At 33.9% G+C, this 23,523-nt stretch overlaps 2 protein-coding genes across 3 annotated transcripts; both read right to left on the bottom strand.

Moving 5' to 3' along the window:
- Positions 1–4,431: 4,431 nt before the first annotated feature.
- On the bottom strand, positions 4,432–8,214 carry LOC130981882 (uncharacterized). Its single transcript, XM_057905623.1, has 6 exons — positions 7,880–8,214; positions 7,715–7,768; positions 7,327–7,407; positions 6,554–6,623; positions 6,349–6,437; positions 4,432–4,778 (listed from the first exon to the last, which is right to left on the bottom strand). Exons 1-6 carry the CDS (start codon positions 8,057–8,059, stop codon positions 4,641–4,643), a joined length of 612 nt encoding a protein of 203 aa, XP_057761606.1. The 5' UTR covers positions 8,060–8,214; the 3' UTR covers positions 4,432–4,640.
- A 1,374-nt stretch (positions 8,215–9,588) lies between these two features.
- Positions 9,589–21,932, bottom strand: LOC130980208 (uncharacterized). 2 transcript variants are annotated; one of them, XM_057903863.1, is made up of 25 exons: positions 21,811–21,932; positions 21,067–21,190; positions 20,911–20,973; positions 20,480–20,581; positions 20,220–20,385; positions 19,408–19,506; positions 18,128–18,274; positions 17,715–17,754; positions 17,449–17,506; positions 17,189–17,271; positions 16,258–16,356; positions 16,015–16,130; positions 15,819–15,937; positions 15,571–15,641; positions 14,886–14,991; positions 13,883–14,022; positions 13,598–13,756; positions 13,416–13,519; positions 13,155–13,330; positions 12,561–12,750; positions 12,063–12,162; positions 11,503–11,671; positions 10,728–10,810; positions 10,556–10,632; positions 9,589–10,178 (listed from the first exon to the last, which is right to left on the bottom strand). In XM_057903863.1, the coding sequence occupies exons 1-25, from the start codon at positions 21,874–21,876 to the stop codon at positions 10,007–10,009; spliced, it is 2,829 nt and encodes a 942-aa protein (XP_057759846.1). In that variant the 5' UTR covers positions 21,877–21,932; the 3' UTR covers positions 9,589–10,006. The 2 variants fall into 2 exon arrangements, 1 of the variants encoding a protein (XP_057759846.1); XR_009086915.1 differs by having other exon boundaries at positions 10,076–10,178; positions 10,728–10,784; positions 11,107–11,671.
- Positions 21,933–23,523: the final 1,591 nt, after the last annotated feature.

Raw genomic sequence — 23,523 nt, 5'->3', positions numbered from 1 at the left:
GTACTTAATGGATGTGACTTATCCATATAAAATCTTTTCAAAATCTTCTCTGTGTATGTTGTTTAATGAATAAAGATCCTATTTTTTATATGCTCGATTTGCAGGCCGAGACAAAATTTAGTCCTTCCAAGATCTTTCATCTCAAACCCTTCTTTTAGAGGTTTATAATTGTTGGAATCTCTTCAGGAGTCCCAATGATATTTAAATAATCAACATACACAGTAATTATAATGAATCCAGATGCAGTTTTCTTTATGAAAACACACGCACATATATCATAATTCTTGAATCCGTTTTTGGCCAAATATTCAGTAAGACCATTATACCACATTCGTCCAGATTGCTTTAAACCATATAAAGATCTTTGCAATTTGATTGTGTATAACCCCTGAGAATATTCATTAGATGGTTTAGATATCTTTAGTCCTTCAGGGACTTTCATATAAATACCCTGATCTAATGAGCCGTATAAATAGGCTGTTACCACATCCATTAAATGCATATGCAGTTTATGATATGCAGATAAACTGACCAAATAACGCAATGTTATCGCAACCACTACAGGGGAACACGTTTCTTCATAATCTATACCGGGCCTTTGTGAAAAACCTTGTGCCACAAGTCGGGCTTTATAGCGCACAACTTCATTTTTCTCATTTTGTTTTCTCACAAATACCCACCGCTATCCAACAAGTTTTACATCTTCTGGTGTACGGAATATAAGTCCAAAGACTTCACATTTTGTAAGTGAGTCCAATTCATCCTTCGTGGCTTCTTTCCATTTTGGCCAATGAATCCTTTGTCGACATTCTTCGACTGATATTGGCTCAAGATCCTTACTTTCATGCATAATATTTAATGCCACATTATATGCAAATATTTCATTGACAATTGTCTTATTTCAGTCCCATTTCTCTCTTGTAAAGACATAATTTATCGATATCTCGTCATTTTCACAATTTTCAAGTACCTGAACGTCTTCTGGCATTAAAACTATATTCGAATTTTGGACAACTACAGGTGTCTCTGCTATGTCTTTTTCAACAGGAATATTGTTTACCTCTTTTCTCTTTCGAGGATTTTTGTCTTTGGAACCAACAGGCCTGCCACGCTTCTGGCATGTATTTGCTTCGATGGCAATTTGTCCAACTGGGACATCAATTCGAATTGAGACATTTTTCGCTGGTATATAAGATTTAGTTATCCTCTTTGTATCAGAAAATGCATCAAGCAATTCATTTTCTTTTCTTTGCAAATGTATAATCTTTTGAACTTCTAGTTCACATTGTCCTGATCGAGGATCTAAATGCATCAACGATGATGCATTCCAATTAAGTTCCTTTTCAGGAAGCTTATTCTCTCCCCCTAATGTTGAAAATTTTGATTCATCAAAATGACAATATGCAAACCAAACTTTAAATACATCTCCAGTTTGTATTTCAAGATACCTCACTATAGAGGGAGAATCATATCCAACATATATCCCCAATTTTCTTTGGGGTCCCATTTTGGTGCGATTAGGTGGTGCAATGGGAACATATATCGCACACCAAAATTTTCTTAAATGGGAAACATTTGGCTGCTGGCCAAAAGCTAATTGCATAGGAGAGAACCAATGATAACTTGTTGGCCTCAAACGAATAAGTGCTTCGGCATGTAAAATAGCATGCCCCCGAACCGAGGTTGGGAGATTTGTTCTCATAAGTAAGGGTCTAGCAATCAATTGGAAGCGCTTAATAAGTGATTCTGCTAACCTATTTTGTGTGTGAACATAAGCTACTGGATGTTTAACACTTATTCCATTAGCCATACAATAAGCATCAAAAGCTTGGGAAGTAAATTCACCAGCATTATCAAGACGAATTGCTTTGATTGAATTTTCTAGAAATTGTGCTTTTAATCGAATAATTTGAGCCAATAATCTCGCAAACGCCAGGTTGCGAGAAGATAATAAGCACACATGTGACCATATCGAAGTTGCGTCTATCAGGACCATAAAATATCTAAAAGATCCACATGGTGGATGAATAGGTCCACATATATCACCTTGAATCCTTTCTAAGAATTCAGGAGACTCAAATCCAATCTTTACTGGTGATGGCCTTAAAATTAACTTCCCTTGAGAACATACAGCACAACAAAATTCACTAGATTTAAGAATCTTCTGGTTCTTTAGTGAATGCCCATGAGAGTTTTCAATAATTCTCCTCATCATGGTTGTTCCCGGATGACCTAATCTATCATGCCAAGTTATGAATTCATTTGGGCTAGTAAACTTCTGGTTTACAATGATATGTGATTCAATTGTACTAATCTTGGTATAATACAACTTAGATGAAAGTGATGGTAACTTTTCTAATATAACATTTTTATTTAAATCATGAGTTGTGATACATAAATACTCATGATTTTCCTCATTCATTGTCTCAATATGATATCCATTTTGGCGAATATCTTTGAAACTCAACAAGTTCCTCAGAGACTTGGTAGATAATAGTACATTATTTATTATAAATTTTGTTCCTCCGGGAAACAAAATTATAACTCTTCCAGAGCCTTCTATCATATTGCCTGAGCCAATAATAGGTATTAACATATTCTTCTTTTGGCACAAGATGGGTAAAATATATATCACTTTTAAGAATAGTGTGCGAACTTGCACTATCCGCAAGGCAAATATCTTCAGAATATGTCCTTGCCATTTTTTTTAAAAAACAAATGATAATAAAATGAGTAGAAGTACATGTACAGTAAAATTATTCACATGAATACTTAACAAACACATACACATATCAAACTATTCCATCATTGATCAAATAGTCAATATTTCCTTCAGAATCCTTAAAGAAATTAGATACATCATAATGAGTGGTGAAATTTTCATCATTTGAAACAAAAATTATTTCCTTTCTTTTGTCATCCTATTTCAAGGATGCTTGATAAAGATCAACTAGGTGCCTTGGGGTACGACAGGTACGTGACCAATGACTCTTTCCACCACAATGGAAGTATTTATCCTCAATTGATTTACTTTGCTCATTGTTTCTTTCTTTATCCCACTTCTGGTGAGATCCTTTTTTGTGAACATAATTCATTTTCCTTCCATTAGTTTTCTTGCTACTAAAACCTTGTCATTTACCTCTTCTGGGGTAATGATTTGCCGCATTTACTTCAAGAAATGGGCAGCGACAGATGGGCGCGCTTCATGATTTCTTAAGAGCAACTCATTGTTGCGTTCAGCAATAAAAAAACAAGAAATTAGCTCAGAATATTTTTTAAATTTTTTTTCTCGATTGCTACTACAGGAGCACATTCGAGGCATGGAAGGTCGAGAAAGTTTTTCCTAACATATCGGGTTTAAGGAAGTATCACATGATTGTACCTTTCTTCAAGGTCTTTCCACAGATCTACAGGATCCTTTATTGTGGAATATTCATTTTTCAATCATACTTCAAGATGACAACGAAGGAAAATCATGGATTTGGCTTTATCCTTCTGGGATGTATTATTTTCATCCTTAATGGTATTTTCAAAATCCATTGAATTAAGATGGATTTTAGCATCTAGTAACCATGATAAATAATTATTTCCAGATATACTAAGAACATTAAATTCAAGATGAAAGAGATTCGACATAATGAAAATTTGTTAGCTGAAGTCTTCCTAAAATTTCGTTAGAGTTTCGCGTTGATAACGTGTTGTAAAATAATTACATAAATAAATAGAGAAGAGGTAACAAATATAAAATATGAAAATATAATTACATAACTCTACTAGTAATATTCTCCAAAATTACTATATCAATATTAATATATTTAATTATATTATAATAAAGTATATAAGAGAGAAAAATATGTGAAAGAGAGAAAGAAAAATATTTGCTATTCTTATTGCTGTAATGTGTTTCTTTAGAGGCAAAGCCTCTATTTATATACATACATAAGGTTACATTGTCAAACCTTATTAAATGTAATTTTTCTTGAAAACTGATTCTTTCGGTCTTAAGAAGGTTGGCCCGCTCAAGTCATGGTCATCTACATTGTTATCACAACATAATGCAACATAATGCAGTTCAATCACCAAATTATATACTTGTACTTTTAGATAAAAAATTATACATAAAATATTTCTCAATTATCTAATTTACCATATTCTCTGTAATAACACATTATATCTCTTCTAGTGTAACCAGATAACTCAATCTCTCCTTTTAGGCATCACAATTCACAAATAACTTCATCCGAATGCACACGTTGGATTGCAATTCCTCATGTCTACCTCACTTTTTGGCAATGGGGATCTGTGGTAGGGTTCATAATGCAGCTTGCAGGAACCTCTTTAGATTTTGGATATTCCAGACTGACAGACAAATGCTAACATAGTTGGATCCCTCGAATAATTAATTGCATGAAAGTTGAAACTAGTATGCAATTTACTCTTGAACACGCCACATGTATCACATTAAAATGTATGATAACAATGCTTAATCATGCAGTTCATAACACTTCAAAAATAAAATTAAAAACACCACTACTTCTGGAGACAGTAAATAGAAATCACATGTCCCCAGTAGAACATTAGCAATGAAAAGTGAAACTAATACATGGCTTTTGTAAACAAAGAAAAAAAAAATGCCCTTCCTATCTATCCTTGAGTTCTTGCTCAAATTGAAGCAACTTTTCTCGAACAGGCTCTAAAAATAGCTTCTTCAAGTCGTTGCATATCTCTGTCTTATCTTGAGGCAACATATCCTTATCTTCATTTAGTTTCACTTGCATCTGCACAAAAATCATTTGCCGCAAAAAGAAACAAGCATCAAAGTCTATCCCTGGCGGTAGTTTTAGTTGGGGTCAATTAGAGTTTTGGTGATATTATATGTGAATCCCCTTGATTTTTCATTCTACATTGACTTTGCTGCTGACATGTTTAAAGGAATGTGACTAGTACCATACAATAATCCAAAGAAGAGGAAGAAGAACAAGATGCTTTCCATAGAAATTGAAAGTCTCAACTACCTAAATGCTTAGAAATTGATAGCCAGCGACATTACATTACATTTGTTGTGACTTGTGAGACAACACGGCCCCTACATTAAATCCACCTTAAACTGTTAATGGAACTTGTATAGCTGACATGTCCATGATGTCATTGTGATGACATGACCATTAAGTGCCAGCTAGACAAATTCTATTAACAATTCACAATGGACTTCATGGAAGGGACGCATAATGCAGGTTAGGGGGCAGGGGAATGTGTTGTCCTTCAAAGAAATAGAGAGGGACCAAATTAGGACTTCTTGGTAAGATTACAGGTTAATATTGGTAAAAAAGAAGCTTGAGGAGTTAAAAAATCAAAATAATGTGTTTTTAAGGATCAGTCAATGATAATTTACACCCGGAATCTGTCCTTGCAGAATTAGGGTTCAAGGTGTGGATGGATAATAGGTTTTTGACAGGTTAAATAAATTGATAGTGATATTAACCACAGTAGTCAGTTCAGCACAATGCATAGCCTAAATCTAGAAAGAAGAGAATATGAGCAGAGAAGAAATAATTAAAATAACATAAAACTCATTGCAGGCAGCAAAATCCAACACTTTCAATTTGCCCATCATACTCAATGCTCAAGGTAGAGCAACTGTTTAAGTTTAACCATTCCATCAAGATCATGCATTGATTGTTGCAAATATATAAAAAAAACAAAAATTACACTTCATCAGTTCATCCTTCAAGGTGGGGGTCAGCCATATAGATCATATGATGATGAAACTACAATAGGCTCTATGGAAAAACAGAATTTGCTATTTAGGTTCATTTAGAGCAAGCTCATTTTATCATCTTCCTCTACTCCCATTTGGACAATCTTGTGAAAGAAGAATTCAAACGTGACATAGGAATGCTAAATAAGGAAAAAGGAGAATATAGAAAATGAGAGAGCACTTCCTTATGAAGAGAAATGTAGACAGAAAAGTAGAAATGGAAGAGCGTTACAAATAGACACACACCGTCAGAAATAATTCTGGTTTGGAATCCCACACTATTCAATCTATTCTCAGGAAGACAGAAATAGTTGGCAAAGTTTTAAGGCAAGCAAAAACAATTAGGCATGTCGTGTATTGGGAAATTCCTAATGCACCTCATGAGAAAGTGTTGCTGTCCAACTTGCTATGTCATAATAAATAACTAATTCTAGGAAGACCATCAAGTCAGTGACCAAATGCAAAAGCACAAACTACAATATGGATGATGGATACAAAAAACAAATCCCAAAGCTACACATAGAAGTAAGCCCTTTTTCAATTTATCAGTGCTTCAAAAGTGTTCAAATAAATATTAACATAACAAGTACCTGCAAGTCATCCAACTCGCCAAACGAGAATTCTGGGACATCTATATGGCCTCCAACCGACTTCTTCTCTCCTCTCAAATTCAATTCCCCTGTTTCAATTTTGCAAATCAGTATGCGATTCAAAAAAGGCAAGTAGTTGAAATGCACACTAAAAATTAAGAGTTAGATTGAAGTCCTGAACCAAAAATGATTCATAGTGGCTTACCTTTGACCTTTAAAGTCAACTCATATGTGTAACCAACTCGTTTTTTATTCCGAACTATCACCAAGAATGCCTAAGAACAATCACAAAGAACTAAATCAACAGATAGACCAAAAACTTGCATACAGCATATAACTTCAGTAGAAAAAAGAGGCAAAGAGCACAAATCAAGGAATAGACCAAAAACTGGCAAAAATGTTTTTACTGGCTTAACAAGAGAAATTTTCATTTTGTCAAAATCTCATTCACCGACTCCACAGTTTAAATCACCCACAACCACTGCATTCATTCTTGTGTATTGTCTTTTGAGTAACAGGCAATCCACTTTGGAAAGACTATTGGGTATCTTCACTAATAAATTTATTGTACATAAAGAATTAAGTTCCCTATTGTTTCAAACTTCCAACCTAACAGAACAAATAATCCAGATTCTCTAGGCTCCATCACCCAAGCACATCATAACATCATAAAAAACAAATAATAGGTGAATGTGAATATAAGCCTACTTCCAATGTTATGACAATAAGAAGAAAAACCATAGTAACAAATCCAAGACATGGAAACTCCAGGGAGCCAGTTTGGTACCCTTGCAAGACTTGGGGGGATGAAAAATGAAAACTTGAAGTAGGATTTAGTTTTTCATAAACTTCTTGGTCCAAAACTTGTCACCCACTTTAAAGTGGGCATCAACTGAGCCAAAGTTGAACATGCATATGTCAGTATGAATAGAATACAACACCATAGAATAGAAGTAAATTACATAATAACACACTTACATCCCCAATACATTTGGTAACTTCTTCTACTTTTGCTGTGCCAGAGGATAACTTAATGGAGCCCACTGAAACAAGCAACTCCTGCAACCAAAACATAAAAAATAACACAACTTCAAATTAAGAATGAGTAAATAAATAACCCAAAATATGAGATTCCTTAGGTACCCTTTGATAGTGATTACTAGTTAGGTTACTATCCTTAGCTAATGAGCAGTAACATTTAACATACTACACTCACTAACTTCATTTTTTTTTCTTTTTTTAAAAGGTGGGACATATCACTAAATATTAACAAGATCTATTAAGAAATACCAGTACCCTGGAAAATTTAAAACATCCCCAATAAAAATATGTTTAATCTATAGGTATGAGAAGTTGATATACATACCTTAATTCTTGGAGTTGCCCAATTGTTGAGGCTTTTCTCTTCCCAAGTTCCAGCCTTTATTCAAAAATAAAAGAGTACACATTCAGATTTAATTGACCAATAAGAAACAAATTTGAGAAAATCAGAGAACAAAAAAACGAAAAGGAGGAAGAGATGTGAAATTACGCGATTCCAAGCAGAACCAAGGGTTGCAGAATTAGGTTGAGATTGGGGATCTTGAGGAGAAAGCTTGTGAGGAACAGGCAAAGGAGCAGCGTCTTCGGTAATCTTGCGAACCCAATAAGTGTAAGAAGCTCCCTTTTGTTCTTCCTTCTCCGAAGAAGAAGACACCACAGCCTCCGTCATTTCGCTCCCAAAAAAAAACGAAACGCGAGAAAGGAAAGTGAAACGGGAACGAAACGAAACGGAAGAAAAGTTGAGCTGAAAATGAGGAATGGAGAAGAAGACCGAGAAGCCTGGAAGGAGACAAATGGCCGTCAAACTTGAACTATACAAAATGGGAAACACGCGAAAACATGTTTTTTATATATTTTTTATTATTTTAATTTTAATTATTTAATTAAATTGGTAGTTTGATGTTCGGGAAGTTTCCACAAGGTCGGAGAAGGAGCAGGATTCTCCGAATTACCGTTGCAGCTTCTTATGTTATTGTTTGGGTTTAGGGTTCGTCAAAATTTAACTAACTAGTAACTACAACTGTAATAACCGTGTCATGCACATGCACGTGACTATTTTGTAATGAACATTGTTATCGAGTTATTGATATATATTATGGAATAAAAAACACATATAGATCTAATTAATTAAAAAAATAAAAACCGTTTATTAATTTAAAAGACAATCACTAATATCGCTATTTTTAGTTTTTCACTATATTCTCCAATCCAATACAAAGATTAATTTGTCATATCTAAAACATTTATATGAGCATACTAATAAACTAATGACTAAACGGCTAAACTAACCCAAGTTGGTTATCATTAATATCACTCTAGTTATAATGCTATCATTACTAATGTAGAAAACAAAAACTTTATCATATTCATCAAATTTTTTTCTTATCGACGTTAAATCTGTCTTTGTTGTGTTCTATGTTCAGTGTAATAACAAGTTGCACAGTTTTGGTGCATATATTATTCAAAAGGTAAAAATTTATGTGTAGCTATTTTTATGTGAATGTGAAGTCAACAGTAAAAATTGTTAGGTAATTTAATAAATTTGACTAAATTATCATCTAATCATTCTCAACTATCAACTTCACATAAAAACAATTACAAGTAAGTCTCCACCTATTCTTAATTAACGTAAAAACCAAAAGTCTTATAAGTTAAAACATAAAAGTGATTAACATATGAAGTCGGTGTTGCAAGTGAAATTTGGCTATTAAATTATATGTTAAAAATTTAAAATTAAATTATGCTTTTCACGTTTCTTTATAAAAATTAAATTCTATAAATCCGGTGGTTGATAATCTATCTATCTATCTATCTATGTACTATAAACAAAATGGAAAAATGCAAGAAAAAAACAGATGCTCTCTTAACCGTAGTAAGGATGACTAAAGCTTCATCGATCTTGTAGACTATTTGATTCTGAATAGTTCTTTGCTTGCATAATATATTTTGATTAATCTTTGCTCAACACCATCATCGTTTTTCCCAATACGTGATTTGGAAATTCAAAAGTCAAAACGATTCACTGCACTTTGACACCTTGGAATAACTAAAACTATGATTGAAACTTGCAATACCTAGCAGCTTAGCACATAACCACATTACATTGCATGTGCTTCAAACCAAACATTGCATAATAAAACAGCATTTTCCTTCAACAAAAAGATCATTAGACAACTATTCTTAAAACAAAGTATAATGACCAAAAAGGAAAAAAAAACCCACCAATCTTATGACGACCCCACTTTTTTTCAAGTTTTCCCCTTATATTAACATAAGATAGGTGAGAATAATGTGCTGAAAGAAACTAATAAATTACAGAGTTTTATAGAGCTCAACATTGAGACAGGGAAAAAAAAGTACTGCATCAAAGTGCTAGCTAAACTAAAGTTTAAATAAACTTACAATTTGCTGCGGCATCATTCTCATAGCAGAAAATTTTACAATCAAACTACAAAATTATGTACGTCTATGTAACCCCAAATAGAAAAGATTATGTACTTCTATCAAAAAGACATAGTAAAAATCCTTTCCGGTCCAAAGATATATCTTTTCACAAGGCCTTGTACTCTTGTTAGTAACCTGCTATAATCAAAATTCATTATAGTAGCTCGAAACCTTAATTAATCTTTGGTTTTGGTCGCCTTGGCCTCAATACCATATAAAGGCACCCTAGAACAATCATGAACGCAGGGATTGTCGTCATATCAAAGACCATGTGTACTTTTCTCTCTTTTGTGCAGTTAATTGGATGGAGAAGAGCAAGAGTTGCATCAACTTGTTCAACAAACCTGAGGGATATTGTTAAGACAAAATGAACCAGATATACCGGAAAATTGAAATTTAAATTGCCTTCGATAGAGACAGAAAAATAATAAGAGTGCAGTCTCTTCCTTGAAGAGGCCGACATGGGAACACAAATGGGCAAGCTCATTCAATGAAGAACAAAATAGAATACAGTTTCGCTTCCACTCCTCTACACGCTGGGATAAACTTCTGTGCTACTATATATGAATGATAATATAGAGAAGAAAAAAAAAAGACACCAATGTAATACGGACTACAACGGTCAAATACATCCCATTAAAATTAACCAAGAACCACAAAGGAGCCAATAACTTCATTGAATTATAAAAATGCATGTTGCAGAATGGTTTAGGTTCCTAACCTTTTGGATGCATCCTCCAAGGTGATTAGCAGCCTCAACGCATCACCATAACGCAATTCCCCAGTTACAGTCGATAACTGAAAAGACACAATATAACCCATTTAACGGCATCAACTGTTTAAGCATAAGATTATTATAAATTTGATAGAAGCTACAAATTACTAGTACTCACCCTTTTCCAAAGACTAACAATATAGTTGTACTTATTTACAAGCTCATGCTCCTGGGACTGGAAAAATGTGAAAGTTTTTTTGGCTGTATTTGGTTAAGTATCCATGAACAGATTATTCATCTCATATCACAACAAAAATAAAAGCAGTACAATATTTATAAGATAAAAAACCTACAGGATTGGATTCCCATTATTTTACTCAATAACAAACACCTTATTCATTAATCTTAAGCACCCACAAATACTATCTGATAATAAAGATATCAACCTGAAAGAATAATCCATTATGCTTTAATGCAAAGAAAAATATTACTCAACTAGAGAAGGTAATACACTCTCAGATGAATGAGTGGTCTACAGAGTCTTATCCAACAATCACCTTAGAAGGCCGAAGATTAGTGCCACAATCATTTGGTCACAGAATGCTTTCATATCATGTCTGCTAAAGAACCAATCATCACATGAGCTTAAACTTTCAGGTGGATGGACCAAGAAAAATTGTAAATTAATCAGTGGCATAATGCAGAAAAAACAAAACAAAAAAGGCTGAAAAATTGCCCCTTAAAACAACTATTTTCAGACAAGCTTATATAACTCTGTTATGCCTGATAAATATCTGGTTTTTGTATGTTATTGACAAAAAGAATAACTATTTAGAGAGGAAAGATATGATAGAAATAGTGGATAGGGCACATTCCAAGAATCAAGTCATAAATGTCTTCAGGAAAATGAAACTTGTGTCATTAACAGCCACCCTACTCAACAGAAAGGATACTAGTACGCTCCACCATTAGAAGATGAATAGCTGAATTAACTAGTTGTATTGATTCTTCAAGAGTTGTGATGATATAACTCCGAGCAATTGAATCAGACTGGAACTGTGAAATGTGCCATCCTTGTGATGTAATGGAGAAAGGGTTGCATCCTACTGACCATATCCAGTCCTGTCATATTCAGAAATAAATCTTAAGACACAGTAATTCAATTAGGCCAGATAATGGAGTACATTTAGCACATCAACTATTCTAGGAACCTAGACAGGAAACACAGAATGCAAAGTCTCTAAAAATAAAAATATACGTAGTCAACTAAGGCGTTAAGCATATGGTTCGAAAAAAACTGAAAAAGTTGGCCAGCTTACTACGTATCCATTTCCTATGTGAATGTCATTTTCTTTTTTTCATTTTAAAAGGCTAATGTATGACAAAAAGTAGATATGTATGGCTACCTACAGTTTATGCACAAGAATTGAAATCCCTAAACAAATGGCAGGTATCTGGATTGCTTGACTTAAAAACACTACATATAGAAAGAGGTTAGACATAAAAATTGTACCTCAGTTGCACTCTCATGGGTCTGACTATAAACAAGATGGAGGGGAAGCAATCCCGCAAGGTGCTCAGCAGTAGCAGCCACAGCAGCTTTTACAGGCTGTCTTTATTCGAGATAAACAATTAAATAATAAGAAATACATAATTATTTGATAGAGGGCTTTGGTTCAATAAATAAGAATCTTATCAGAATTATTGAAAATAGGGTTCAAAATTGTTGATGCCCATCATCAGCCAAGTGATATTTGAATAATATTGTAACATTGTATTACTTTAGACAAATAAAATTTTACCAAGAAGTTCACTTCTTTCCCTTCCCCTTAAAATTGAAAATTTGAGGCCTATGATGGAGATAATTAACATCCACCAACATCCTGAGTTCTTTAGATCCATCATCAATACAATGTCCCCTAGAGCTAATTCGATACTAAGTTTATAACTGCTTTGAAGGCCTGGCACATAAGCCACTTTGAAAAGAACGGGGAATGTTTCTGAATCTTACCTTAAATTAAGTAAAAGTGAGTGCCCATTACAATGTAGATGGCTTTCCCAGGAAGACTGTTCTGATTGGACGACGATAATCATGTCAGAAAGTGATGTTGCCTGAAAATGCTTGTCCAATAATAGCGGTTCATTGTAAATGAACCAAAAGACTGGGACCTCCAGTGTGGACCTGGAATGTGCATGCCCACCTGCATCATCCTAATTTATTATCTTACTGACTTCCCAGAATATCAAGCAACAAAAGAGAGACAACATTTTTTTAATTCTCGAATCGATTTTAAAATGCAGGGATCTAAAAGATCTCATGTAACAAACTATGTCTAATGACCAAAGGCAATTCCTACACAGGCTAAATGTGGAAACCTATGTCAATGCTTATCACCTTATTGGCTTGTTCAAGGTAACCATAAAAATAACAAATTTAAATACTCTATCGTTTTCTGTTAGACTATAATATACAACAGGCAATCGGGTAAATAATTTTGCTTATGGTTTTCTTTCAAATTCGAAATGATTGCAAAACCTATTCTTTTTCCGCGTACCTATAAACCGAAGTCTAAAACAAATGAGAATTTGAGGACATAAGATGTACCTTTAAGAGAACCATGTTCATTCAGCCTTTGTAACTGATACTGAAGAATGGCAGAATCAAGATAGGTTCGAACTGTCTTTCGATAGGTTCCATTGACAAGCAATAGAGGGACCGCAGCTGCTCGTCGTGCTACTGAGAAGGCCATTGCTAAAGCAGGGTCATCTGATAATGCTAACCTGATAACCTTAGCTATGTCAGTAGAAAAGTAAGAAAGAAGAAAAACCAGAAGCCAAACAACAGGGAATCAAACATGTATCATACATTTGCTGACTGAAAATTGGTTTCTGAGATGGAACCAGCAATGAGGAGAATCCCTCCATTATAGACTTCAAATCCACAGGGAGATATTTAATGTGTCTAACTTTCTGTAAAAATAATTGCAATGCAAACATAAATATTTTATTATTTGCAAACCTACTCAAATGATTAGCCAGGCATCTTACCTCCTGTGTTATGAAAAATAATTGAAAGGATATCTTCTCATAATAATGGAAGGCACCATCTGCAATAGAAGGTGATATGATATGTCTCATAGACCCCCAGAGTGTCGCACCAAGATGTGCAAGGAAAGTATCACGTGCAACAGTGTAATTGTGGAACTCCTGCACAGGGGAAACACCAACAATAAAGCTAAAAATTGTGGTATAACCACACTTTCATACTACCAAATAAAATGGCAGGCTTAAAATTAATTAGAAGAATCCAGTAAATTAACACATTTGGCTTACCTCCTGTGTGTCACTAAATAAATTCCAGCTCTCCATCCGCTTTAATGCTTCCATGGCCTTTTGCTTATGATTTTCATCATATTCTTCACCTTCAAATGACTGTAGCTCATTTCTCAAATCCCGCATTCTCTCATCTAGTTCTGAAATGGCCATACCTCAATATTTTAAAATATATATATATATTAAAACTAAAACTGCAATAAAATTCCTGTGGATATGGAATTTTTTTAAGCACTGAGATGCAAATGTGCAGCTTTGATAGTTAAAACAAAAAGAAATAAAGAGAACAAAAATGTACTTCGCAAAAATCAAGGAAAGACTTGATAAGAAAATCCCATATGGCAGGAAGCACAGAAACTTCCACATGATGGACATAATGGCACCAGTCATGCGTCATGTTGGATAGTCCTCAGGCATCTATACAATGATCCTAATCTATATTACAGATCTTTACTATTATTCTTTGAGTTTTTACATTAATGTAGGTGGAATATACTGATATAATTGTGAAATATTAATGTCCTATTTCATTTCTTTTCTTTTGTTCCTTCAAATTTATACTAGGAATTATCATGTAGTGATTGTTATATTCAAAACATATGTGCTCATGTTTGGATTTGTATTTATATTTTAAATTTCAATAAAAATTTGCATTTCATTATTTTATTTATTTTTTTTTGCATAAAATGTAATCTATCTATGCTGTGTCCTATAGGTTTCAAGATTAGTCCATGTCCCATGCCAATTTTGAACCCTCATCCAGCATTACACATGTTTTAGCTCAAATGCCAATGCGAAATAATGCTATGCTGATAGATTAGCTAACCTATTGGAAAAACAAGTTTCAACCGGCATGAAAACATTTTTTTAAACAGAAATAAAACAGGGCATTGTACCAAAAAAGTAAACAAGTGAGGGAGAAAGGCATTAAACAAATTGAGTTGGATCCAGAAAACAAGGTCCAAAAGCTACCAAGACAGAACATACTAAATAATGAGGTTACCTTCGCAAAGAGCAAGTTTAACTTTCCTTCCTTTGCAATGTTTAAATGCGAAAAGCTCATATATATCAATCTCAGCTAGAAGAATATCAATGGCCTGGTGCTCTTTCTGCAGCATTGAAAACAACAATGACCCACTTTGAAACTCCAACAAGAAAAATGAGTAGCGTAAGAAGGGACTTTTCTTATACAAATATTCAGGCACATTCCTCTCCACTTCCTAATTAACATTCCAACCACAGTGAAACCTAAAAACACTGCAAAAGATCCCTGTAAACTTCAATAAATATCGGTATGACTAAACTTTACAAACAAAACAACAATAAAGCCTATATCCACTATATGGGATCGGCTACATGGATCAAATGGTGCCAGTGAGCCCTATCATGTCTATAGTAAAACTATTTACACATTATGTTAACAATTTTTTTAGCATATATCAATTATTTATTGAGCCACAAAATTGTATTTCATCGAGCCCTCTTAATTGCCAAACAAAGAAAGCAACAGCTCCCACAACAACTACACAGTGCTATACTTTTCCCCCCTTAATAGTTAGGGTTCATGAGGAAGGATTCTGATCTGCTAAATGATTACAATCTGGTATTGCAACAACTTACTGAAAACCTGTTCTTAGAAGCACAAAATGGAATATGCAAACTGTTGTCAAGCCAATATATGCACATACATCACCAAATACAGCAAATTTTTCCTGAATAGCATCTTGCAACCGGTCTTCAGCTTCTGCTTCTGAAATTTCTGCAATCAGCAAAGAGAAAACTGTCAAAACAGTAATACATTATTAAAGGCATTATAACCATGCAAGATGAATCAAATAAACAAGATACAACTTAGCTAGGTGTTAACCATATCTTTTGTATCCCCAAGGATTTCTCATCGTCTTTTATACATTCTCTTTTCTCATAAATTTAATACCTGAAGTTGCACCAATTGACTTGTCCACATTTGGTAAACTTGCTTCTGTACGCACACCTTCTCCACCAACAGCAGGTCCCCATGAAAAGGGACCTGCACTTAAGTCAATAAATGCCCATCTGATACAAAACATGAATATTGTAAACAGAAAGAAAGAAAGAAAACTTAGAATGGTGTGATGTGACAGAACTTGCACCTGTCCTTTCCAATCCAAGTGTCTGTGAGACATTCTGCTTGAAGGCCACTAAAGTCCCCAGATTTTAATACTCTTTCATAACGGATCTTCTGGTCTTGATCCTTCCCTTTTAGAAACTTGAACAAAAAAAAAACGATATAAAAAATGTTCAGGTAAGAAACATGTAGAAGAGATGGAAAAATCTGTAATTAACTCTAGATTCCTTAAATATTGTGTTTGGAAACTTATCCAATGAGCAGATACCTGTAATGTTTTAACTTCAATGATACCAGCTGCATCTCTCCCTTGATACAAGCTACCAACATTATTTAGCGCATCCAACCAAATATTATACCATTCTGCCTGCATTAGGTTGTCACAAAACAACAAACCAACAAAAATGAACACTACCTCTTCCATGAAATCAAGAAAAGGCACCAAACCAGAAACAAAGGAGAGCAAACAACTATGATTGAAAAGCAAGTCTTCTTTTGGTTTCTACAAACACATCTTTTTGGAATAGAGATACATCATTATAGAGAAAAGAGGGGATACAGTGGAGTATTACTAGGTTGATAATCAAGCATGCCTCTTTCCTTTATCCAGGGCATGATTCCCCCAGACAAATGGCAAAACCTGCACTAAATCGAGTGGTCTCATATTCGTAGAAAGTATATGGGTCTTCCCAAATATTTGGTTTAAAAATAGTGCAATAGGTTCTGTTTAAGATTTTGGGTACCCACCCAACCACTTGCAAGCTACTTCACAAGAAAAAATGAAAGTTCCCCGGTATAATATTGGGAATTATGTGGCAGGAGATATGGCAAGATAGTCCAACAAACTAGGTAAATCACTGTGTAGGTAAGTCAGCAGTATCAACTAGTTCTATGGTGCATCAATTTGCTCTGACATACAATTTGGAGCTCCACTCAGCCAGTTTAATAGTATTCAATTGGCATCATTTAGTTTGTTAACATTTTCTTTCTTTTTAAGGATGCCTTATCATCATTTGTAATTGTAACCTTCTCTCCATTTCTATTCTCTTCCTAGTAAAATCTACCTTTTTCACAAGCTCATTGAATCATGTAAAGATTGGCAGAGCAAACACTGATGAATTCTATGCATCACCGTAGATATTAATGCATCTAAGACACAACATAAGCACTGATGCCATAAAGAGGAGAGAAATACTTACAATATCAGTGTCCTCAGTTCTTGTCCATGCAAATTTCGTCATTGGGTGCTTTGCGTATAATGGTCGCTGAATCTTACTAAGAGCTGCAAAACAATTTCTCTACTGAATGAGGGGTCCAGTGAATAAAGAGTTAAAATGTTAAGAAGCATTGCATTCATTAAGATAGTTTCCTTTAGGAAAAGATATAGAAATATGTAACAATGTTGATGCTGATTTTTAGGGTTGTGTTTGAAAAGCTTCAGGTCGGAGAAATTTCATACCAAGAATATTCTCGGGAATGCCTTCTGAGTGAAGGATTTTCGTTTGCAAACTCTTATTCTGCATGATATGGAAGCTATTAGTGCTGGCTCTAACAACATAATTAGAACAAACGGAAATCATTGTCAATCACAACTTCTGCAAGAAAATTTTCCAGAAACACTGCAAAGGAATGCCAATCATAATATGGATCCATTTTTCAAAAGGAGCAATAACATTACATCCAGGAAGTTAGTTCTACGAAGAAAAGAAAGTAAGTTCCATATACCTCTTGTAGCAAGTTTATTTCGGGCTGTGATAAACCTCTCCTGAAATATTTTGTAAATGAACAAAAATCAAGCTAGTCAGATAATATAGACATGCGCATCCACAACCCAAAACAATGGCCTAAAATGACGAACATTATTAATTTACATTGCACAAATCTAACAGCACAGACTCTTCTTGTACAAGGGAGAAACAAATTCTGGAGCAAACACATATTGCATTTAGCAACAAAAAAATGGAATGAAGAATGCAAATGAAATTAACTTCCATTGGCCAGAGCATACTGCATCGACCATATCCTCACATGCTAAATATCTTGTATAAGTAATCCATTTAAAACTTAGAATTATATCCATACTACAAGATAGATATATAGTGAATAACAACATTTGACAAGTACCATCAGTTCATTACCTATACCCATATTTGGGTGTCTTCCCATCACGCTTAGGATTCAGAATGAAAATATTATATGCATTTTCAAGTTGAAGGTATTCAACAAGGCTAGCAAAAAGGCCATCTATCATGTCTAAATCTACTTGCCAAACACCACCATTATCCCTGCAAAAGAGGATTTGAAAGAATAAGAGAAACCAAGCAACGTATAAAAACAAAACAAAAGAAGTCACATTGTGTTGTCAAGCATAAAGAGAAGAAACAAAGAAACTGTTCCAATGAAGACCTATTTGCAAGTTTAGGAGATCCTTTTCATGAATCATATATTCATTTAAAATCCCATTTCCAACTAGGTTAAGATTTGCCCGTAAAAACTATGAGCTAGTGCAGTAGAAGTCACTTTCTTATGTTTCTTACGATTGACTAGTCATCTTGCTTGCCCACTTGATGCAGTGCAGTATTTGGACTTTGCTTGAGTGCAAGATATACCAAGTTGTTTGATACATAGTTACTTGGATCTTGAGAGGTTTGGTATGTGAGGGATTACAAGAATGACATTGAACATTAGAAAACAAACATTAGGCAAGGTATCGGTGGGTATGTTATGATTTGCTAACGAAGTATTAAAAATCTTTGAATGAATCACACACACATATTCCTCTTTCTTATGTTGCTCCGAATATTTTTTCAATTAACAATCTTTGTATACATTTAGAAGTCAATTTTTTTTTTAATCCCATAATTACCCTATGCTAATTTTTCTTCTTTTCTGATCCCAAGCTATGCATTTTGATTAGAGTGAAGGTCTTAGATTAACTTGTTTTTTATTATTCAACTTTCTTTTAGACATAAATGAATTTTTTTGTTCTCGTTTCCCACTAGCACTTCAACCTCCTTCCCCGTTTTATTCGCAATACTTAACTCCAAGCAGCAATACGCACTCCATCTCCATTCAAGCATTGGGAGCCAGCATCCTCCCATCTTTGAGCTACCTCTCTCTCTTCCTTCACTCTAGTCTCTCGTATACTTCTAGAATTTTAGAAATCAGTATCGATCACTGCACCAACAATGAAGTGAAAGTAGTGCAATCTAGGATGTGCAACCCATAATAAAACTAATAGGGTTAATAAACTTCAACACCATATGTCATCAAGAAACGAGAAATGATGCTGGAGAATGGAAAATATGAAAGGATTCATTAATCAAAAAGGAAAGAGAGCTTGTAGTGATAAGCATAAATGTTCAAAGAGGACTTATAAGTTCTTATCTAAACAAATAAAATATTGAACATAATTTACCCACTGCCAGCTGGATCAACTTTGCGACCGAAAACGTTTATGGCACGCTCCAATATGGAAGTGACCTTCTCTCCCATTTCAATAGCATGGACAGAAAAGCTGCACCAAAATGTCCACCATCAAAAGCAAGAAATAGTACACATTTCCTCACTACAAGGAAACTTACAATATCAGATCTACTTTGCACGCGCAACATTATATAGGTTCAACACCCAAAGAAAAAGCCAAAGGAAAAAGTCACTTTAGAGTTTCTCTTATGGATTTGCAAAGGGCTGGTAAAAAACTTGAGTCAGTAACCTCACTTAGTTAGAGTTCATTCAGAATAACACTTTGTCCTCCTTCTATTAATTCTCTTCACTCTGCTTATCAACTCAATTGTTAAAAAGATATATACAAATCAAAGATACGCTACAGAATGAGGAAGACAACCAAATCAATCTATTTCCCACAAACTCCTCTATACATAGAAAGGAGACAACCAAAGCCTTCTCCCACCTAGATGAGGAAGACTACGTGACCAGGCAATACCACAGTGATTACAAAAAGAGATAAACACCTCTAGATACTAAGAAATTAAATTTAGCCATAAAAGTTTATGTTAAGGCGTACGCTTTAGATGAACAGACTACAACAAAAACTAAGCATTGTTCCATTAGGTGGGGTTGGTTATATTGATCAAATGCTGCCATAGTAGTCTAGCAAATTTATCAATGAAAAAGAATAACATAAATCATTTTTATATTTAAGAACATACAGATTAGAAGCAAAATGAAATTTTTTTTTCAATTAGAGGTTTAGATAGAAAGCATTACTTGTAATTTATGTGACTGACAAGAGGAAGGTGGTGCAATTGCATTTTATTTATACTGGTTTTGTAAAATGGGGTCAGCACTTCTTCATGTCGAATCCGTGTATGTTCAAAGATGTGATCAATTTTTGTAAACCAGCGCTCAATTTCTTCTGGGAGAAGCTTGAATTCTGTAGGACATAAAAAGAAAAACTCTCCAAAATCCACAATACCAATAAATTGACATAACAGTACAAATGATTCATCAGTCTTCCAAGTATGTACCTTGGTGTCCCTTCCCTTCAAATCCTATAAATATAAAATTCACAGGAACCGGAAGGTGGATGGCATCAACTTCCTGAAGCTTTAGATAGTTTGCAATATTACCTGAAATGCAACAAAAATTGAAAACAATACTAATAATTATGATTACTATTTTAGGTGCCTTTTTATATGAAAGAAGAAAATTACTCATAAGAAGAGAAGGAAATTACAACGACCATGGAGGACAGATAACAGAATTCTCCGAATCCAGATAGTAATGTAGAAAGAATTCAACAAGGAGCATACCGCAAACTTGTTTAGGATATAACAAATATTTACAAGAAATGTTTTAAAAGTATACCAAGGTCAGTTAACCCAGAGAAGAAAAGGAAAAATAGAAAAGCACAATATCAAAGATACAAAGCTAGTTTTAAGAGTCATGAAACACGTACCAGCAATCGTGTAGTTCAATGCGCTTGCTTTGTCAGGGCTTGAAGATGTCAAATCGTCAAAATCTGAAGAACCAACATATTTAGGCAATCAAAAGATACCAAAACCACAGAGAATGAATATTGATGCAGTCATTCAATTAACATATCAAGACATACCACTATGTATAACATTCTCACTCCAAAATCGGCTCTTTTCTTTGAGGTTAAATAGTGAGAACACAGATGATCTGCCACTTTTCCGAGTTTCATATGAAAATCCAGGTGAACTAACTGCTAAGAACTGAAACACCAAAAAAAAGAAAGAAAATGAAAAGCAAAAAAAATAGCAAACCACAGCAAACATAAAGGTAGAGAATGTCTAACAAAAATCACAAACACATGAAAAGGGACGGTGATTGGTGAATATAAGCATCATGCTAGAAATGTGAATGAAGAATAAAACAATAATCATCATATGTGATGAAATCACCAAAAATAATAAATCAATAATAATAATCATCATCATCATGATGCAGAAGGATCAAGGGTACTACAAATAAAGCTGAATGTAAGCACCAATGCTAGATAAATGGATAATAATCAATATCAAAAAAAAAAAATTATCATTATTCATTAGTTAAAATTCATCATCAAGAACGTTAATTCAACAATGAACACACACATTAAGAATGCCGCACAATTAGCTCAGCTCAGTCAACAGTTAAATTGAAATGATCATACTTAACCGTGAACATCTCTAAGATTCCGTGTCGATATTTTTGCTCAAGTACTCGAAAATAATAATAATAATAATAATCACTTTAATTTTGATTTCCTTTTCAATCACATGAACCGAAATCAAAAAGATAAAAAAAGAAGCAAGTAACATAAAATCGGTGAGTTGAGAATAGAGATGGTTACGAGAAGAGCAGAGAGAGCGAGTTGGAGCTGCCATTGACGCTTGACGCTGAATCCGCCAATTTCCATTTTCGCGTATCGTATCTCTGAGAAACCCACGCGATTTTGAAGACGGAAAACCAGTGTCACTGTCTCTGGACTACTGAATATCTGAACCCGGTTCAATCAGGATCGGATCCATATCTGGATCTTGGTTCGGTTGTGGGTTCATAGGGCCCAAATTTGTAGATACTTGAGTAATGGGCCGGCCCGACTCATTAAGATTAAGTTAAACTTTTTAAATTTCTGTAATAGGATTAATTTCAGACCAAGAATAGAAGATCCACAAAATAAATAATCCGATAATTAGTAAATTATGATTAGATCTACGATCTATAATTTATGAAGCCCAGACACAAGTTGTTTGGACCAAATCTTTTTTGTGTTCAAAGATGAATAATTTATAAAAGTAGATAATGTACAATATTTAAAAAAAATAAAAATAAAAAATAAATGGTTACAAAATTCTAGAGATATATAAACACAAAAACTATATTTCTAACTTTACTATCTTGACTTTAACATAAATAAATAAATAAATAAATAAATACTTGAATATTTTTTTACCCTCTTAATTGAAAGGACATAGCTATGCTGCACAAAGTTAGATAAACAAATACCCAGTGCATCATACATTTAGGGGAACCTAATTTCAAATTTAGTGCATTATTCATATAAAAAGCATTTTAAAGACCATATTGTATAATGCACCAACCTTAGCCTAATGCACATAAGACATTAATTAAAAATTTCATCATCACATGGCTGAAAAATTTCTCGAGTAATGTTATAATAAAAATATATAATATAACTAAAAATGGAAAACAGAAATCTTTCCTAAAAATTTTAGAAAGGCTAAGCTAATTTTAGAATCTTTGGATCCACTTCATAAAATATATAGGGAAAGATATGAGAGAAGATATAGGAGTATGTAAAACATTAAAAGAGGTGAAAGATAAAGAAGAATTTAAAATAACGAAAAAGAAAATTTTACTCTAATCGAATATTTAAAGAAAATTGAAATAATTTGAAAGAATATTTGCTATAGAAAATAGAAAAAGAAGATTTAAATAATATTTTACAAAAATGATACGAAAGAAAGAATGACTAAGAATGAGAACGGCTAAGACTAATTGAGAATTAGAAACTGAGAAAGATATAGAAATTAGTAAATGAGAACTAAATGACTGAAGGTTCGCCTAGCAAGGGCGAATGTTTTGTCCCACTTGCCCAGTACACGTATTGATTAATTGTTGAATTCGGAAAAACCTACATACTAATTGATTGTTGAAATCGGAAAAACTCAAATTGATTATTGAACAGGGGAACGCCCACTGTTGATTTCTGTTTTTCATTGTGCGTATATTATGGTGTATAATTTTGCGACGATTGCTGGTACCTGGTGGTCACGTACTGATGGTGTTCTTAATCGTATCGACACATATGCATGTACAATACACAATGGAAAAGCCATATCTGGGACTTGTTCTTAAGTAATGTCGGCTTGTGGGATGTAAACTGACACACGAACTCATAGCCTACATAGGACAAACATACATCATACTTGTTTGCGCATACTTCTCTGTTATATGTATTTCTGTGATTGTGTGTGTGCTTCTTAACTTGTGATTTGTTGAGTCTGCAGCAGAATTTGGACTTATAATAGATACAAAATAA

The sequence above is a fragment of the Arachis stenosperma genome, chromosome 5, assembly GCF_014773155.1.
Source record: "Arachis stenosperma cultivar V10309 chromosome 5, arast.V10309.gnm1.PFL2, whole genome shotgun sequence".
NCBI classification, from domain to species: Eukaryota; Viridiplantae; Streptophyta; class Magnoliopsida; order Fabales; family Fabaceae; genus Arachis; species Arachis stenosperma.
The sequence above is the reverse complement of the archived record's forward strand: the minus strand, read 5'-3'. Positions and strand labels throughout refer to the sequence as shown.

What these genes read in the sequence shown, in the direction of transcription:
- LOC130981882 (XM_057905623.1), bottom strand. Translation starts at nt 8,059, where the DNA reads ATGACGGAGGCTGTGGTGTCTTCTTCTTCGGAGAAGGAAGAACAAAAG. An exon ending in TTGGTTCTGCTTGGAATCGC is followed by an intron (nt 7,769 to 7,879) that starts GTAATTTCACAT and finishes TTTTGAATAAAG; the next exon opens with GCTGGAACTTGGGAAGAGAA. An exon ending in GGGCAACTCCAAGAATTAAG is followed by an intron (nt 7,408 to 7,714) that starts GTATGTATATCA and finishes TTTTGGTTGCAG; the next exon opens with GAGTTGCTTGTTTCAGTGGG.
- LOC130980208 (XM_057903863.1), bottom strand. Translation starts at nt 21,876, where the DNA reads ATGGAAATTGGCGGATTCAGCGTCAAGCGTCAATGGCAGCTCCAACTC. An exon ending in GTCAGTCACATAAATTACAA is followed by an intron (nt 19,507 to 20,219) that starts GTAATGCTTTCT and finishes ATTTTGGTGCAG; the next exon opens with CTTTTCTGTCCATGCTATTG. An exon ending in TTGAAGTTAAAACATTACAG is followed by an intron (nt 16,131 to 16,257) that starts GTATCTGCTCAT and finishes TTTTTGTTCAAG; the next exon opens with TTTCTAAAAGGGAAGGATCA.